At 44.2% G+C, this 19,015-nt stretch overlaps 1 protein-coding gene across 6 annotated transcripts in view; it reads right to left on the bottom strand.

Moving 5' to 3' along the window:
• Window positions 1–19,015, bottom strand: part of LDB3 (LIM domain binding 3) — a 332,821-nt gene that overhangs the window by 89,587 nt on the left and 224,219 nt on the right. For 3 of the 6 annotated variants that reach the window (XM_068258594.1, XM_068258595.1, XM_068258598.1), the window contains exon 2: window positions 17,184–17,396. The exons of the other annotated variants lie outside the window; for them this stretch is intronic. In XM_068258594.1, coding sequence (XP_068114695.1) covers window positions 17,184–17,396 — 213 coding nt within the window. The remainder of the gene's footprint in view (window positions 1–17,183; window positions 17,397–19,015) is intronic. 6 annotated transcript variants of the gene reach the window in all.

Here is a 19,015-nt window from a genome sequence, read left to right as displayed (position 1 = left end):
GTTATGGGACAGAAAGGACAGCTGAGTGCCAGGCTATGGTATAGAAAGGACAACTGAGGGGCAGTCTATACAATAGAAAGGACAGGTGAGTGCAGACTATGGGATAGAAAGGATGGCTGAGTGCCAGACTATGGGATAGAAACGATGGCTGAGTGCCAGGCTATGGGACAGAAAGGACAGCTGAGTGCCAGGCTATGGGGCAGAAAGGACAGCTGAGTGCCAGGCTATGGGGCAGAAAGGACAGCTGAGTGCAGGCTATGGGACAGAAAGGACAGCTGAGTGCCAGACTATAGGATAGAAAAGATGGCTGAGTGCAAGGCTATGGGACAGAAAGGACAGCTGAGTGCCAGGCTATGGGACAGAAAGGACAACTGAGGGGCAGTCTATACAATAGAAAGGACAGGTGAGTGCAGACTATGGGATAGAAAGGATGGCTGAGTGCCATGTTATGGGATAGAAAGGATGGCTGAGTGCCAGACTATTGGATAGAAAAGATGGCTGAGTGCAAGGCTATGGGACAGAAAGGACAGCTGAGTGCAAGGCTATGGGATAGAAAGGACAGCTAAGTGCAGGCTATGGGACAGAAAGGACAGCTGAGTGCAAGGCTATGGGACAGAAAGGACAGCTGAGTGCAAGGCTATGGGGCAGAAAGGACAGCTGAGTGCAGGCTATGGGAGAGAAAAAAAACAGCTGAGTGCCATGTTATGGGACAGAAAGGACAGCTGAGTGCAGGCTATGGGATAGAAAGGACAGCTGAGTGCCATGTTATGGGAGAGAAAGGACAGCTGAGTGCAGGCTATGGGATAGAAAGGACAGCTGAGTGCCATGTTATGGGAGAGAAAGGACAGCTGAGTGCCAGACTATGGGATAGAAAAGATGGCTGAGTGCCAGGCTATGGGACAGAAAGGGCAGCTGAGTGCCAGGCTAGGAGACAGAAAGGACAGCTGAGTGCAAGGCTATGGGATAGAAAGGACAGCTAAGTGCCAGGCTATGGGAGAGAAAAAAACAGCTGAGTGCCATGTTATGGGATAGAAAGATGGTTGCGTGCCAGACTATGGGATAGAAAAGACAGCTGAGTGCCAGGCTAGGGTACAGAAAGGACAGCTGAGTGCCATGCAATGTGATAGAAAGGACAGCTGAGTTCCAGGCTATAGAATAGAAAGGAGAGGTGAGTGTCTGGCAATGGGATAGAAATGACATGTGAGCGCCAGGCTATAAGACAGAAAGAACAGAAGGTTTAAGAGGACAGGTTAGTGCTATCATACAACAAAAAGTCAAGTGAGTGCCAGGCTACATGATAGATAAATCAAGTGAGCTTCATGGTATGAGACAGAAAGGACAGGTGAGTATACATGGACATGCAAGGGTAATGCTATGGGGTAGGTTTAAGATTACAGTAGAAAGGACAAGAGAGTTCCAGACAACAGGATAGTGGAGATGGCCTGAACCTCCAACTTTAGGTTCGTGAACCTCCGCAAACGTTCTTGAGCAATAGACTTCAATGGGGAGGCGAACTTTGAAAACTAGAAACATTTATGCTGGACACAAAAGTGATGGAAAAGATGTTTCAAGGGGTCTAACATCTGAGTTTTTGCATGGATGAGTGGGATAGACATCAAAAGTCCCGGGGAAAAATCTGGATTTGACGCAAAGCATCGTTTTAAAGGCAGAAATTGGAGGCCTAAAGTGCTTTAAAACATCTTGCATGTGTATACATCAATCAGGGAGTGTAATTAGAGTACTGCTTCACACTGACAGACCAAATTCACTGTGTAACGCACCGCAAACAGCTGTTTGTGTTGTGACGGCCATGCTGGACTGGTGCGCACCATGGCCAGAGTGCAAGCGTTAGCGGTTTTCAAGCCCATATTGTCGCCAGGCTGAGGTAGCTCAATGACAGAACAACAGTGATTGTCCAGCTGATCGAATTTGGTCTGTCCACAATGAAGCAACAACCTTATTATCTTTGGTGTGCCACCGCCCGAGACACTCATATAGCCGGTGGTCATTGCTTCATTGTGATACGCAAGCCCCTTCACCGCGGCAAAGTAATAATCATGAAGGAGAATTGACACATGTACATGCCTTTTGTTTTGTTGTTGCAGCCGCAGTGCAGCCAGAAAAAATAGGCAGGCATGTACACACACCAGAAAAATTATTATAGCAGCCGCTGCTAGCAGCAGCTTTAAAAATTCAGGAATCTGCCTGGAGTCCTGGACCCTGTTGGTGGTGGCGGAGAAGGCAGTCAAGCGGCCTGCAGGCAGAGATGCTGTGTGGGGACCGACTTAGTCATGGGGCAGGCAGTCACCCGTCGTGCAGGCAGAGATGCTGTGTGCCGAGACTGACTTAGTCTTTGGGTGGGCAGTAGCCCTCCGGGATCCATGCCTCATTCATTTTGATAAATGTGAGGTACTGAACACTTTCGTGACTTAGGTGACTTATCTTCTCAGTGATAATGCCTCCAGCTGCGCTGAAGGTCCTTTCGGACAGGACTCTTGAGGCAGGGCAAGACAGAAGTTGGATGGCAAATTGGGACAGCTCTGGCCACAGGTCAAGAATGCACACCCAGTAGTCCAAGGGTTCATCGCTGCTCACAGTGTCTACATCCACACTTAAGGCCAGGTAGTCGGCTACCTGCCGGTCGAGACATTTGTGGAGGGTGGATCTGGAAGCGCTAAGGCGAGGCGTTGGACTAAAGAATGTCCGACATCACCATGAAATTGCTGGAGCGTCCTGTCCTTGCCTGCATGGACATGGAAGAAGGATTACTGGCAGTGGTACCTTTATTGCGTTGTGCTGTGACATCACCCTTAAACGCATTGTAAAGCATAGTTGCCAGCTTGTTCTGCAAGTGCTGCATCCTTTCTGCCTTCTGGTGATTTGGAAACATCTCCGCCACTTTGTGCCTATAGTGAGGGTCTAGTAGCGTGGCCACCCAGTACAGCTCATTCCCCTTGAGTTTTTTTTATACGTGTGTCCCTCAACAGGCTGGACAGCATGAAAGACGCCATCTGCACAAAGTTGGATGCAGAACATCCTCATCTCCCAAGACTGTGTCCTTTGACTGTAGTTGTAGAGATACTGTTTGATGGCTTTCTTCTGTTGTAGCAGGTGGTCGAACATCAGGAGGGTCGAATTCCAGCGAGTCGGGCTTTTGCAAATCAAGCATCTCACCGTCAAGTTGTTTCTCCGCTGAATATCGGCAAAGTGTGCCATGGCCGTGTAAGACCGCCTGAAATGCCCATACACCTTCCTGGACTGCTTTAGGGCGTTCTGTAAGCCTGGGTACTTAGACACAAATCTCTGAATTATAAGATTGAGCACATGTGCCATGCAGGGTACATGTGTCAACTTTCCCAAATTCAAAGCCGAAATGAGATTGCTGCCGTTGTCACACACCACATTGCCGATCTCCAGTTGGTGTGGGGCCAGCCACTGATCCACCTGTTTGTTCAGAGCAGCCAGGAGAGCTGCTCCAGTGTGACTCTCCGCATTGAGGCAAGACTTGTCTAAGATGGCTTGACACCGTCGTACCTGGCATAGCATAGGCCCTGGGGAGCTGGGGCTGTGTAGCTGGAAAGGAGATCGCAGCACCAGTAGAGTTGCGCTGCCACTCAGCCAAGGAGGAGGAGGAAGATGACAGCAAAGAGGATGTAGCAGGAGGAGAGGAGGTGCAGCAGGCTTGCCTGCAAGCTGTGGAGAAGTCACAGGTACTGTACGTCTGCTGCACAGCCACGTACACCCTGCTTGTCAGCGGTCACCAGGTTGACCCAATGGGCTGAGTAATTAATGTACCTGCCCTGACCGTGCTTGGCAGACCAGGCATCCGTGGTCAGATGAGATGAACCTTTGACCCAACGCTGTGTGCCAGAGATGACACCACTTGCCTCTCAACTTCATGGTTCAGTTTGGGTATCGCCTTTTTAGAGAAATAATTGCGGCCTGGTATCTTCCACTGCGGTGTCCCAATGGCCACAAATTTTCAAAAGGCCTCAGAGTCCACCAGCTGGTATGGTAACAGCTGGCGAGCTAACAGTTCCGCCAAGCCAGCTGTCAGGGCAAGGGGGTGACTGGCAGAAATTGACTTCTTCCGCTCAAAAATTTCCCTCACGGACACCTGACTGCTGCTGTGGGCAGAGGAGTAGGAACCGCTCAAGGTGAGAGGCAGAGTGGAGGAGGGTGGCTGTGATTGTGAAGGTGCAAGGGAGAAAGCGGCTGAAGATGATGCACCTGAAGGTGGAAGAGGAGAAGGAGAGTGCCTTTTCTTTTGTGTGCTGCTTTTCCTCTGGTGCTCTTCCCATTGCAGTTTGTGCCTTTTCTACATGTGCCTTCGTAAGGCAGTTGTCCCTACGTGGGTGTTGGCCTTTCCACGGCTCAATTTTTGGAGGTAGAGAGAACAGATGGCATTGCTCTGATCTAAGGCAGACACACTAAAAAATGTCCAAACCGCTGAGCCACCCCTGGGATGATGGCACTACGGTGGCATCAGCAGCTGACGTTGAAGGGCATGTTGTCTGGCTGTCCATAGGTGGCGATACATGGCGCCGGACACTGCCACCAGCAGTTTCTGACGACAAGCTCCCCCTGCTTCTTTCAGGAGCTCGTCTCCTCCTACTCCTCTCTGACTCCCCCTCTGAACTGTCCCCTTGGTCATCTTGTCTCTTAGGATCCCACATGACATCCGTATCATCGTCATCACCATAATCATCCTGCCCAGCTTCGATTGCCTCAGACACCTCATAAACTGCACAAACAGCAAGTACTTCATCATCCTCATCCTCATACCTTACGTCCATAGTGTCGCCTAAATCAGACATATGAGGTGGTGTAACTTGCTTAGCGCCTTCATTTTGTTGTAACAGTAGTTGCTGTGAATCAGTTAATTCCCCACCAAATAACTCCTGCAAATTGTCAAATGGAATGGATGTGGTGCTAGAAGTAGCGCTGGTGGCTGCGGAAGATGAGGTGTTCTGTGTTAAATAGTCAACCACGTCCTGACAATATTGGGAGTTGATGGGACGTGCCTTCTTCTGAGCACTGTACTTTGGTCCAGGGCCGCACAAAATCACATCAGCATGACCTCGAACAGACCTGCTGGGTGGCCTTCCTCTGGGTCTTCCTCTGCCTCTGCCTCTACCTGCTTTGTCCATATCGGGGGAGGGGGGATGAAGTGAAAGGTATGCACTGACTTGACTAATACAATGTGAAGTCACACAGGTGCAGTTAACAGGTATGCACGGCATGCGCTCATGTAGATAGGTGGGTGCACTGAACAACAGGTAGGTATATGCAGTGATGGGTATTACAAATGTGCACCTGTCACACACACGTACTGTGAACAGATACAGTGACTGGTGGTAATAAATAGCACACTGCGTGCGCTCACAGAGGTAGGTGGGTGCACTGAACAACAGGTAGGAATATGCAGCGATGGGTATTATAAATGTGCACCTGTCACACACATGTACCGTGAACAGGTACAGTGACTGGTGGTATTAAATATTAAATATCACACTGCGTGCACTCATGTGGGTAGGTGGGTGCATTGAACAACAGGTAGGTAGGTATATGCAGTGCTGCTGGGTATTACAAATGTGTACCTGTCACACACACACACGTACCGTGAACAGGTGCAATGACTGGTGGCATTAACAATGCGTGTGCTCACGTAGGTAGGTAGGTAGGTAGGTAGGTAGGTGGACTAAACAGTGAACAGGTGCAGTGATTGGGATTACAAATGTGCAGCTGCCTGTCACACACACAGGTAGTCACTGTGCTGGGCCTGGCAGTGGCACAGTAGGAATTAAGGGACCAAAAGCCAGCTGCAACTGACTGACAGGGCTGTATATAAATATAATGGAAGTGGGCCACACACACACACACACACACACACACACACACACACACACACACACACACAAAATAGATCACAAGAACAAGATTAGCTCTCAAAAGAGCTGTTGAGGGGTGCTTTTTTAGCAATAAGAATCAGCAAGGAGCAAGCTAACAAGCCTACAAGAGCCTAACTAAGCTTTCCCTATGAGAGTCTGCAGCTGGAATCGAACTTCCAGAAAAGTTTGCAGTTCTCCGCAATCGCGAACCCCGGACGTTTGCTTGGAACCGTTCGCCGGCGACCCATTCGGGCCATCTCTACAGGATAGAAAGGAGAGATCAGTGTCATGGTGTAATAGTATAAAAATGACCAGTAAATGCCAGGCTATGAGACAGAGAGGACAGATGAGCACCATGTTATGTGATAGAAAGTAGAGTTAAATGCCTGGGTACAGGATAGAGAGAACCTGTAAATGCGATACTGTTGGATAGAACAATCCGGTGAGTGCCATGCCACAGGATAGAAGGGAGGGATGAGTGCTGTGCTACAGGGTAGAAAAAGACGGTTAAGTATCAGGCTACAAGATAGAGAAGACAAGCAAGTGCCAATCTAATGGAAGGGAAAGACAGGTGAGCACCAGGCCACAGTTAAGAAAGGATTGCTGAGTGCCAAGCTACTAGATATAAAGTTTACTTATGTGTAGAAAGGACAGGTAGGTGACAGGTACAGCTATGGTACAGAAAAGAAATCTGAGTGTCCTGCTATGGGACAGAAAGTATAGTGCATGCCAGGCTATGGGATAGAAAATAAATCTGAGCGCCATGCTATGGGATGGAAAGGACAGCTGAGTGCCAGGCTATGGGATAGAGAAGACAGGCGAGTGCCATGCTATGGGATGGAAAGGACAGCTGAGTGCCAGGCTATGGGATAGAGAAGACAGGCGAGCGCCATGCTATGGGATGGAAAGGACAGCTGAGTGCCAGGCTATGGGATAGAGAAGACAGGCGAGTGCCATGCTATGGGATGGAAAGGACAGCTGAGTGCCCGGCTATGGGATAGAGAAGACAGGCGAGTGCCATGCTATGGGATGGAAAGGACAGCTGATTGCCCGGCTATGGGATAGAGAAGACAGGCGAGTGCCATGCTATAGGATGGAAAGGACAGCTGAGTGTCAGGCTATGCGATAGAAAAGACAGGCAAGTGCTAGGCTATGGAATAGAAAGGACAGCTGATTGCCTGGCTATGGGATAGAACAGAAAACCAAGTGCCAGGCTATAGGATAGAAAGGAAAGCTGTGTGCCAGGCTATGGGATAGAAAATACAGCTGAGTGTCATGCTATGGGATAGAAAAGATAGATAAGTGCCAGCCTTTGGAATAAAAAGGACAGCAAAGTGCTAGGCTATGGGATAGACAGGACAGCTGAGTGCCAGACTATAGGATAGAAAGGAAAGCTGTATGCCAGGCTATGGGATAGAAAAGATAGCTAAATGCCAGCCTTTGGAATAGAAAGGACAGCAAAGTGCTAGGCTATGGGATAGACAGGGCAGCTGAGTGCCAGGCTATTGGATTGAGAGGGCAGCTGAGTACCAGGCTGTGGGACAGAAAGGACAGGTGAGTACCAGGCTGTGGGATTGAAAGGACAAGTGAATGCAAGGCCATGGGATAGAAAAGAGAGCTGGATGCCAGTTTAGAAAAAAAAACAGGTGAGGGCAAGGCTACATGATAGAAAGCTCAGTGCCAAGCTATGGGATAGAAAGGACAGCTGATAGCCAGGCTATAGGATAGAAAGGACAGGAGAGAGCATTGCTAAGGGATAGAAAGGACAGCTGAGTGCCATGTTATGGGGTAGAAAGGACAACTGAGTGCCAGGTTATGGGGTAGAAAGGACAGCTGAGTGCCAGGTAATGGGGTAGAAAGGACAGCTGAGTGCCAGGTTATGGGGTAGAAAGGAAAGCTGAGTGCCAGGCTATGGGATAGAAAGGACAGCTGAGTGCCAGGTTATGGGGTAGAACGGACAGCTGAGTGACAGGCTACGGGATAGAAAGGACAGGAGAGAGTCATGCTAAGGGATATAAAAGACAGCTGAGTGCCAGGCTATGGGATAGAAAGGACAGCTGAGTGTCAGGTTATGGGGTAGTAAGTACAGCTGAGTGCCAGGCTATGGGATAGAAAGGACAGGAGAGAGTCATGCTAAGGGATAGAAAAGACAGCTGAGTGCCAGGTTATGGGGTAGTAAGTACAGCTGAGTGCCAGGCTATGGGATAGAAAGGACAGGAGAGAGTCATGCTAAGGGATAGAAAAGACAGCTGAGTGCCAGGTTATGGGATAGAAAGGACAGCTGAGTGCCAGTCTATGGGATAGAAAGGACAGCTGAGTGCCAGTCTATGGGATAGAAAGGACAGCTGAGTGCTATGCTATGGGATAGAAAGGACATATCAACACCAGAAGTAGTATATGGCTGTGTGTAGTGACTGTGTGGGAAAGTGGAAGCAGGATCCTGCTTATTAATTTATCAATTTATTTTAACTGTTATGCCTTATTTTGCTGAAACCAATCATTAAATGTTATATATTATTCTTCCATATGGTGTATGGTCTAAATAGTCCATAAGCGCACCCCATAGTTATTATTTATTCATATACTACTTGTGGTTGGGGGCACCACTTTTTTAGGGTATCAGCTAGCAAAAATTAAATCTGTCCTCCGGCGCAAGAACCAACCATTGGATTAACACCAGGCTATAGGACAGAAAGGACGGGCGAGTCCCATACTATTACTTAGAAAGGATAGCGAGTGTCATATTATAGGATTGATAGGCTAAAGCCATTCTACAGCATTTAAAAAACAAGTGAGTTCCAGGCTCCATGATAAGTGAGATAAGGTTATTGAATAGAAAGGATATTTTAATGCCAGGCTACAAGATAGACGACAACAGTGAGCACCAGGCTATGAGACAGAGAGAACAGGTGAATGACATGCTATAGAAGGGACGGTAGAGGCGAGTGCCTTGCTATGGCACAGAAAGGACAAGTAAGTATTATCCTGTGGAATAGAAAGGACAAGTGAGTGACTGTCTATTGGATAGAAAGGAAAACTGAATGCCAGGATATGTGATAGAAAGGACACGTGAATACCATGGTATAGGATAGAAAAAACATATCAATGCCTAAGGTAGGGCATAAATGGGGACAGGTGGGCACTAGGCTACATGATAGAGTGGGGTACTATAGTATTATTATTATTAATGATGATTTCTCTTTCATGCCACTGTACAATGGCAGAAAGGGACAAGGGTACATAATGTACAAACATTGGTACACATGACAAGACAAACATTGCTACACAAAATAGAAGTGATAGTATAAAAAGGACAGGTGTGTAGCTTGTTATAGTCTAAAAAGGACAGGTAAGTGCCAGGCTATGAGATAGAGAGGAAAGATGAACACCATGCTATGTGACAGAAAGGACAGTTGAGTGCCTGGGTACAGGGTAGAGAGGACGTAAATGCCATACTTTTGGATAGAAATATCACGTGAGTACCATGCCACAGGATAGAAAGGACAAACACGTGCTGTGGTACAGGATAGAAACAGACAGCTGATTATCAGGCTACAAGAGAGAAAGGACAAGCAAGTGCCAATCTGTAGGATAAAAAAGAAAGGTGAGTGCCAGGCTTTGGGATAGAGAGGACAGCTGAGTGCTAGGTGTGACGCCGTCGATATGACATATCAAATGCGTCATGGAGTTACGAACGCTAGTTCTTTGCAAACCAACCAAACCGACAGTTTTTGGTTTAAATACACTTTTTTTTTCCCCTTCGCCAAAGGGCTGGCGGAATCTTTTCATGGTCAGTTAATTAGCCTCCTGTGAAAAGATTCTCTGCCAGCACAGGGGACCCCCTGAGGTGTTTATGACCTCATCCATCAGGTGAAGGGTAGATATCAGTTGACAGAAGCTCATAAATTGTAGCTTTCTCCAGCCTGATCGGCCCCAGTCTCAGCATGAGATATGACACCTCGGCTGCTCCCTGAGCTTCAAAAGACTTCTGACCTTAGGAAAACCTGCTGTGACCTCAGGAATCCCAATATTCATATGTTCTCCATATTTCCTTCATAATTCCTGGCATAGCAGATCTCCCTGGCCATGAAATCTGCACAGGTTATAGGATTCCACAGGGCGCTGGTTCTGACAGGTTTACGGACCAATCGGACTGCCAGATCTAGCGTAAGATTGTTTTAAAATAACCCTCTAATACCCCAGGGGTCTGATCCCCCAAGTTTGGTATCAACGTTCTTGATAAATTCTGACAAACCTAAAAATGTTATTAGATTTAACCTAACTTGTACGGTTTGCAGATGAGCACACTTATCATGATTCAGGTAAATTTGTGTCTCTATGAGAGGGGCAGAGATCTCCTATTCCAAAGAGGTGTGTGATCCACGCCCCCTAACCCCTCCTTGCTGGAGTGGGGGCTATAACCAGACAGAGCCCAGAAAGCTCTGAGTCCTTTACCTTCAATCTGATGCCGAGTAACATCCTGGCAGCCCGCAAGGACACGGGCCAAAACCTCCATCTTGGAACTATTCCTAACAAAGGCCTGTTGGCCGCATGGCAACCGCCATTTTGGGACTTTCGCCAAAGACTTGCGATTGCCGCATGGACTACCAATAACGGTATTTGAACTGTATATAATCGGACATTCTGTTCTCTTTTCCTCTCTTCTCTCTGTCAATCAATCTGTTCTAAAATAAGCTGTGTGTATGTAGTTTAGAAATAAACTAACGATTTTATCGTTCAGTTGTGTGCCTTTTCTGGTCATCTGATTGCTGCTATAACGAATCTGCCCTCTGAAGAGTCAGTCATACTACCGCATTGTTTTATGATTTGCTTATGATTGTTGATTTGCTAGCTAGGTTGTAAATAACCGCTTCTTCCTTCTAGGATTAGCTAGTACCAGATTTCCTGTGCGAAATCGATAACTTTCGTTTCTCGATGGTAAATACAATTCGAGATTGCATCATATAGGGACCCAGCAACCTTTCTTTACCGTCACATTGCTCACAGTCTTTAAGCCGTCGGAAGTGACTATCCCCCGAACGGTGACTGGAGCGTGTTGAACGTGATTGGGCTGGCTACCTTATTATGATAGCGTTGGGGTCTCTTCGCCCCAGTTGGAGACTGTCTGCTCCATTCATCCAATCAGACAGTGGTGGCAGTTTACCCGATTTCCAGCGTGAAATCGATAATTTTAGTTTACCGATTGTATATACAATCAGAATTGTAGATGTATGGGCACCTCCAACCAATCTTAACCGTTTACTACGCACACAGTGAATTTGCCTCCAGCAGTCTCTAGTGCATGAGACCTGCATGGCAACAGTGGCCTAGTAATACGGGATTGGTGGATGTTTGTCCCATTACATATTGTCGGCAGCTGCGTGACCAATCTTTATTGTCAGTCTGTTCACCGTACTTCCTGCGTATGCTAACGGGAGCAGATTAGACGGGATTGGCACGCTCTGTCTCCTTTTTTTTCTTCTTCCCTTTGACGATCCAGCAACCGGTCTCGTTGTCCGTCTGCGCCCGTACTTCCTGCGTACGCTAACGGGAGCAGATCTCGACGGGATCGCGGGGCTGGATTGTCACACTAGGCTGTGGGTTAAGAAGGACAGGTTAGTGCCAGGCTATGGGATAGAAAGGACAGCTAAGTGCCAGGCTATGGGATAGAAAGGACAGCTAAGTGCAGGCTATGGGATAGGAAGGTCAGCTGAGTGCAGGCTATGGGACAGAAAGGACAGCTGAGTGCAGGCTATTGGATAGAAAGGACAGCTGAGAGCCAGCTTATGGGATATAAATAACAGCTGAGTGCCAGGCTATTTGATAAAGAGGACAACTGAGTGCTAGGCTATGGGATAGGAAAGACAGATGAGTGCCAGGGTATTAGATAGAAAGGACCGGTGTCTTACAGGCTATGGAATAGAAATAACAGCCGGGCTATTGGATAGACAGGATTGCTGCGCGCCAAGCTACAATACAGAAAGTTTAGTTAAGTGCCAGGCCATGAGTAGGAAGTATAAGTAGCTCACAGGCTATGGTATAGAAAAGAGAGCTGAGTGTCATGCTATGGGACAGAAAGAATAGCTGCGTGTTAGGCTATGAAATAGAACAGACAGGTGAGTGCCGGGCTAACGAATAGAGAGGACAGCTGTGTGCCATGCATCGGGATAGAAAGGACTGCTGAGTGCCACACTATTTGATAGAAAGGACAGCTTAGTGTCATGCTATGGGTCACGTGAGTGCCAGGCTATGGGATAGAAAAGACAGCTGAGTGCCAGTCTATGGGATACAAATGAAAGGTGAGTGCCAGGCTGTTGGATGGAATAGGACAGCTGAGTGCCAGGCTATGGAAAGTAAAGGACAGGCGATTTCCTGGCTATGGGATAGAAAAACCAGTTGAGTGCCATCCATGGGATAGGAAGGACAGGTGAGTGCCATACTATGGTACAGAAAAGACAGCTGATTACCAGCCAGGCTATGGGATTGAAAGGACAGGTGAGTGCCAGGCTATGGTATAGAAAGGACAAATGAGGGGCAGTCTATACAATAGAAAGGACAGGTGAGTAACAGACTATGGGATAGAAAGGACATCTGAGTGCCAGGCTATGGGATAGAAAGGACAACTGAGTGCCAAGCTAATGGATAGAAAGGACATGTGATAAGAGAATTGAGTAACACAGCAAAAAAAAAAGATAATCTTCACAGTATAGAAAGGAAATAACTAGAAACAATGTAAGAATTCCATGGCACAAAATTGAAACTGCCACATGCAAAATGCTGAAGTAAGTAGAAAGTAGAAAGATAGAAAGTTGTGTGTAACTAGTGACTTTAGCCCGTTTAAAAACGGGCTAGGTCTGCCACCGCGCGTCTGCCGCACGCATGCACGCACCCGCCCATTGTGCTTGTCTGCCACAAGCACCTGCACATCCGCCGCGCGTGCACACGCCCGCTCTTTGAGGGGAGGGGAGGAGCAGGCACTACGCAATCTGCTTTGGCATCCGTTTTGTGTGCAAACGTTTTCTGTGTAGAGGGAGATCCGTTTTTGTGTTGCCTTTCATTACCTCCGCAGGTATCCAGGCTCCATGAAAATCTGCAAAATCCGAACTCTCTGTTCAATTTTCCGTAACGGAGCCCACGGATCCATTTTTTTAATTGTGTGAAGACGGACGCTATTTTTAATATTGGTATCCGTGGCTCTGTTGTCCAGAGCAAAAAAATAGAGCCACAGATACGGTTTTGAAACAAGTGGGAACTGACCCTAACTTCTGAGCTCTGGGAATGACAGCTAAGCTCCATGCTATTGATCTCCTGGGAAGGATAGGTGAGAACTGTGCAGTGGTCTGGAAATACATCTGTACTCCATGCTGTGGGCTGGGAACAACAGGTGTGGTCCATGCTATGGACTAGGAAAGCCAGGTAAGTGCCATGCTACACAGTTGCAGGAATAGGATAATTTGCTAGAAAGTAATAAAGTAAAAAATGTAATAGAAAAGGAAGCTGATATAAACTGAGAGGGACAGATGAGAATCATGCTATGTTCAAGAAAGGACAAGTAATCTGAATGCTGTGGGTAAGGAAGGACTAGAAAATCTATGCTATGGACTAGGAAGGACGCGTAAGATCTGTGCCGTGAAGAACAGATGAGGTTCATGATATAACCTGGAAAGGACAGAGGTGATCACCATGCAGGCAGGGAAAGAAAAAAAAAGCTTCATGCTATAGTAATCTAAGAAGGATGCTAATGTAATAGAAAAGGATGGTGTGATCCATGCTATGGTAAGGAAATGGCAGGTGTGATAAATGCTTCGGAAAAAACATTGATTATCATGCATGGTAGCAGGTGAACTTTGAGTGAACAACTGCAACATATATACAGTAGATGTTATCATTGGTGTTGTGGACGAGAGAAGAACATCTACATGTTATGGAATGGAAAGGACTCAAGACTGTTGTACTAAAATATAGAAATGACCACAAGCAGTGAGCATAATACACAGATGAGCTGCAGGCTGAGGGACAGAGATGACACACAGATGAGCTACATGCTATGAGACAAAAATACAATGCTTGAGTTGGGCAGATTGTTTGCAAAGATCTGACTAAGCGGAATACTCACCTGAAGATGCGGGGAGATGGATCAGGGAACCAAACAGCGACGCCTCCCGACAAACAAGCGTTCTCCAATCCATCTTCCTACCCGCAGGAACACATGACGTCATGTGATGACACACAACATGCATGAACAGGAGTTCAAACAATCGCAGCATTTTGCACGAGCATCGTCGGGGATCCTAAAGTTTAGTTCTGTCGCGAGATCACGGAAATGATAAAAAAAAATGTGCAAAAGGTTGCAACAACGAGCCTTTAGATCTTAGAAGATCTTATGCTAGTACACACCATACAATGTTCTGGCAGATTTACCTGCCAGATCGATTATTTCAAACATGTCCAATCTGAATTTCAATAATTTTTAGTTTTTTTCCGGTCGTTTTTCGTTTACTTCTATGAAAATCAATTGGAAAAATTATCAAAAAATCAATCGGAAAATCGATTGGAAAAACAAAAATCGATCAAAATTCACATCGGACATGTTGGAAATAATCGATCTGGCAGGTAAATCTGCCAGAAAATTGTATGGTGTATTCCTAGCATTATAGAGAATTAAATTAGGTGAAAAGAACTGTGTCCGAAAATGATAGTAAACAATGCTTTTAAATTATACAAGGTAAAGAAATCTCTGTTTTATACTAACACAAAAGGAAATATATTTAAAATGAGAGAAGAAAAAATGGGCAATAAAAATATTTCATTTGAAAATGTGGGCTTCATTGGTTGGCTGGAAACAGGAAATAATTTTTCATTTCATATAACATTGTAGGGATGCAGCATCTTGACCAAGTCCTGATTATAGTAGACAGAACTATAAGACTATGTTCACAGTGGTGTGTTGTAACACAGGATGTCTCATTGCAATGCACCTCCTATAGTGATGTTCACAGTGTGGCATTAGCAGTCTAATGGTGTGAGGCATGCCAATTCACTGCATGCAGTGTGTTACCGCAAAACACATGCGTTAACAGTGAAGCATACGTTTTATAGACTGCTTCACTGTATGGGACCCATTGCGTGGAAAATGTGCGGTATGACTTTCAACGCCCACTGTGAACCTAGCCTAAATGAATTTTTTTTCAAGAAAATTTGCCCTGGTACTTCAAAGCCTATTATAGGGGTTTCCTAGCTGATAAATGAAAGTTTAATGGCAACCTGTGTTAAACCACACCTGAACCACTGGGGATGTACTGAAAAAAAGAAAAGTTTTAGTTACCAGTTGATTACTGTATGTTTCTTAAAATAACAAGAGCATGAGACCCAGTGGATCCCACTAATACCCATATTTTAAGGTAGCAGACGTACAGCCATGCCCCTTTTGCATGGTCACATGGGGTAAGGTGGTGGTTAAAGATTTGCCAAGGTCATAAACCTTTGCTTCTAGTGTGTAACCACAAAGGCTCACACATAGATTGTTTTAAGGAACAGGCAATGCAGACTGAAAAGTCAACCATCCAAGTCTCCTTTAAACTTATATAACATTGTGATTTTTTTTTAACTTTAATCTTTACATTCACTTTTTGATGAATTTGAAATGTGTTAGGGATACTGGAAAAGTGCACAAATATATATTGTGCATAAGCAGCAGGAGATAATTAAAGAAAGATAGAATGCATTGAGATTAGACAGTTAAACTTGCAAGATTCTGTATGCTTTTCGTAGATATGAATTATAACACTTTTATGTCACATTTACAGCCATTGAGAGCAAAATGACAGATGTATGCTTCTTAGAAATTACTATATATATTTAAAATAAATTTGACCTCAAGAAAGAGATAAGCCCATATGTGGGCCACACACACACGCACGCACGCACGCACGCACGCACACACACACACACATATATAATTTTTTTTTTGTGGTGGAACGATGGAAGTGAGCCTCTTTACGGTGGGATTTAAGGTAATCACAAGTGTGACCACGTTTTTCACCTGCACTGTGGGATTGTGTGTGTTGAAGCATTGAAGACAGTATTATGCTACTGTATGTATCGCACTGTTTTTCATGTTTTTCTACAACAATGATTGGGAGAGCGCAGTGGACATTTATAAAGATTTAAAGAGCACAATATGCAAACAAAAAAAGATTATTGCTAAACAAAATTTTAAAAATGACCTCTTCTAGCCGAGGTTGATATCCCCCTCTGAATGTACAGTATGTGCGAATGAAATGTTTTGTTTAGGCTTTTTTTTTTTTACTTTTTGTTTAAGGTTATTTTAACTGGAAAATCACACTTTTGTGCAATTTAGTTGTACAATCTTCGTTGTTACAAATGACGATAAAGATTTCTATTGTATTTTATAATGGTACAGGGAGAATATAGCTAACCAGTTTAATCAGTGATGTCTGAGAAGGAAATTCACTAAACATTCACTCTTGGTGGGATCTGATAACAAGTTTGAGAACACTTAAATTGTTTGTAATTCTTGCCTCAACTACAAGGGTAGCATGTATTTGGTAAAGGCAATACTACCATTATAACAGCTGCTAATAAGGGCTACTTTTTAAGCCTCAGTCACAGTGCGTTACATTATGAGTGTATGTACTTGGGTATCCCCAATAAATATGTGAAAGAAATAATTAAAGACTACTTGAAGTGAGATGGATATGGATTGTTCATTTCAAAAATGCTAGTACCATGCCAATTATGCTCATCTCTTACTTCCCATAGTGTCTGAGTTACGCCTACAGAAAATTTACAGTTAATGGGCTCAGGGCAGAGCCTGATTGACTGATCTCTATATCCTTTCTAGGCCAATGTTTTTTTTTGCGTAAATTAAAAACAGATAATCAGCAGATGAGCAGCATAAAACCAGGCAGACATATTTTTAAAAAGCGAGTCAGCAATGGATTCTTCCAGAGCCATTTCACTTCAAAGCTCCTTTAAGAAATCTGTAATTCAAAATATGCTTTTAGTGATATTTATTCATACTGATGTGTCTTTGAAAAAAATTAGGCTGAGTATGCATCTTATCTCTTTTTTAATATGTTTCCCATGAAATAATAGTAACTATGAGGTTTTTAAATCTATTTCTGTCCAAAAGTTTTAAAGTAATGCCGCAATATTGAATTTAATCAAATGGGCAACAGCTGTACCAGTATATTGTTAGGAAGCTGTTATCAGGAAAAACTTCAATCTGAAAAATGTTGATTATGATGTTAATATCTGTTAACTTAATACCTTTTATACGAGGAGGTAACAGGGGGTGAGGGTTTAGCCACTTTCTGGCTGGTGAAAGTAGGTTTTCTTTGGCTTGTATCGGCACCAAACCTCATGGAATAACCTCTGGCAGGCACTGCATTTGTATGGGCAGGGTTGGCATTCATGGTAGCTGGCTTAGAAGCTTGCCAAACCTTAGCGGTGATATTCTGTGACATTGGTGTACCTGCAGGACTGGGTAACAGAGATGAGGATGTGCTTTCAGCACACTCCATAGAAGGTAAAAATATAACCACTTTAACAATTTCTAGTCAGGGGATAGCATACCCTTTGCAATAGGAGCACAACCAAGCCCTTCCTGGCTCTCCTGTGATGCAATGGTTATAAGAAGGTCTTCACGTCACTGTTGCACCTTAAAACTGTTATTAACTCATATCAGCTAACCAAGTGAAATCTAATGCATTTCATACCCATGGCACTTTCTTATGGTTTCATGAGTAAGAATAGAGACGTGAAATATCTTATAGTTTATGTGCTCACCTTCACCCTGTTCTGCTTGATTTGAGCTAATAAAGGTTGTGAAGAGGCAGCAGTGGAGTGTGGACCTTCTTATATCCTTTTTAAACCTGGAAAATAAAGATGCACATTTATTGTCAACCCATAACTTATTTGGACTGGAAATGCCCAAGACTATTCCTTGTATTTATTTTTCTTTACTTCTAATATTAATTTTTATTGTTTGCCTAATTTGTTTTCAATACTGTGAGCAAGGCTATCCATTTTTGAAAACATCTGAGTGACAAACTCAAATACTACAGCAATGGTATATTTAAACCTCACATTCCTCAATAAAATCTGAAGGGTGACAAATGGCATATATCACCTTGTCTATCATGCTTATGAAGTCAGGTAATTTATCATAACCATCTAAATGATATATTGATATGACAGGATTTCAAGCTCCGCAGTCTTGGGTAATTCGCCTTTTAATATTTTTTATGTTTGACTACTGAATGAAAATGTATAAAACATTAGATTTGTTAGATGACCATCAATGTGATTTCTCAAATGAAATAAAGCAACCCCTCCAAAGCATTTATATCCTAAACAAAGTCTTTATTTAAAATGGTTTCATGTACTACATCAATATGGTTCTTTAAATCTGAACTCTAGATATAATTTTTTTTAGTGTTATACATTGTGGATCTTCTGACCCTGACTTTCACTACAATAATTGTTGCATAGAGACTCATGAAGTAACTTACAATGGTTTATATTAATAACACTTTTTACTGTGACTTTCACAGCTCCTCAAGGCTGACTCCTGAATATAAATTAATATATTTAATCACATTTCATGTATATATGATAATTTTCTTCCTGCACAACCACTGTCTTGTCTATGAATCCTTGTCCTTCTTGTCCCTAAAGCATTCGAGTGGATGCTAAATACCTCAGTAATACTATTTTATTATTATTTATTTATAAAGCACCAACATATTCCGTGGCGCTGTACAATGTGCTATAAACATGTGGGATGCAACAGGATTGCCATTTCATGCACAGATGACCTATTTTATAAATCCAAGTTAAAGTACACTTGTCTTTAGTGAGCTGTGAGGTTATGTTCTTGACTTTGTACCGGAAATGCTTGTTTCCTTGCTGTTTTTGTCAAAAGTTTGGCTTAGTATTTTCTGTACTTCCTTAATCAATAATTTGGAACAAATCTATAGATCAGGTGTACTTACTCTCCTACCTGCATGCTCAATCCACGTGAGTGATTTGGAAAGTATTATAGCCAGAAGATCAACATTACAGCCAAGAAACTAGTATTCTTAAATGCACATTAAAGT

The sequence above is a fragment of the Hyperolius riggenbachi genome, chromosome 10 (assembly GCF_040937935.1).
Source record: "Hyperolius riggenbachi isolate aHypRig1 chromosome 10, aHypRig1.pri, whole genome shotgun sequence".
Taxonomy (NCBI): domain Eukaryota; kingdom Metazoa; phylum Chordata; class Amphibia; order Anura; family Hyperoliidae; genus Hyperolius; species Hyperolius riggenbachi.
Note: the sequence above shows the minus strand (reverse complement) of the source record. Positions and strands in the feature narration are given on the sequence as shown.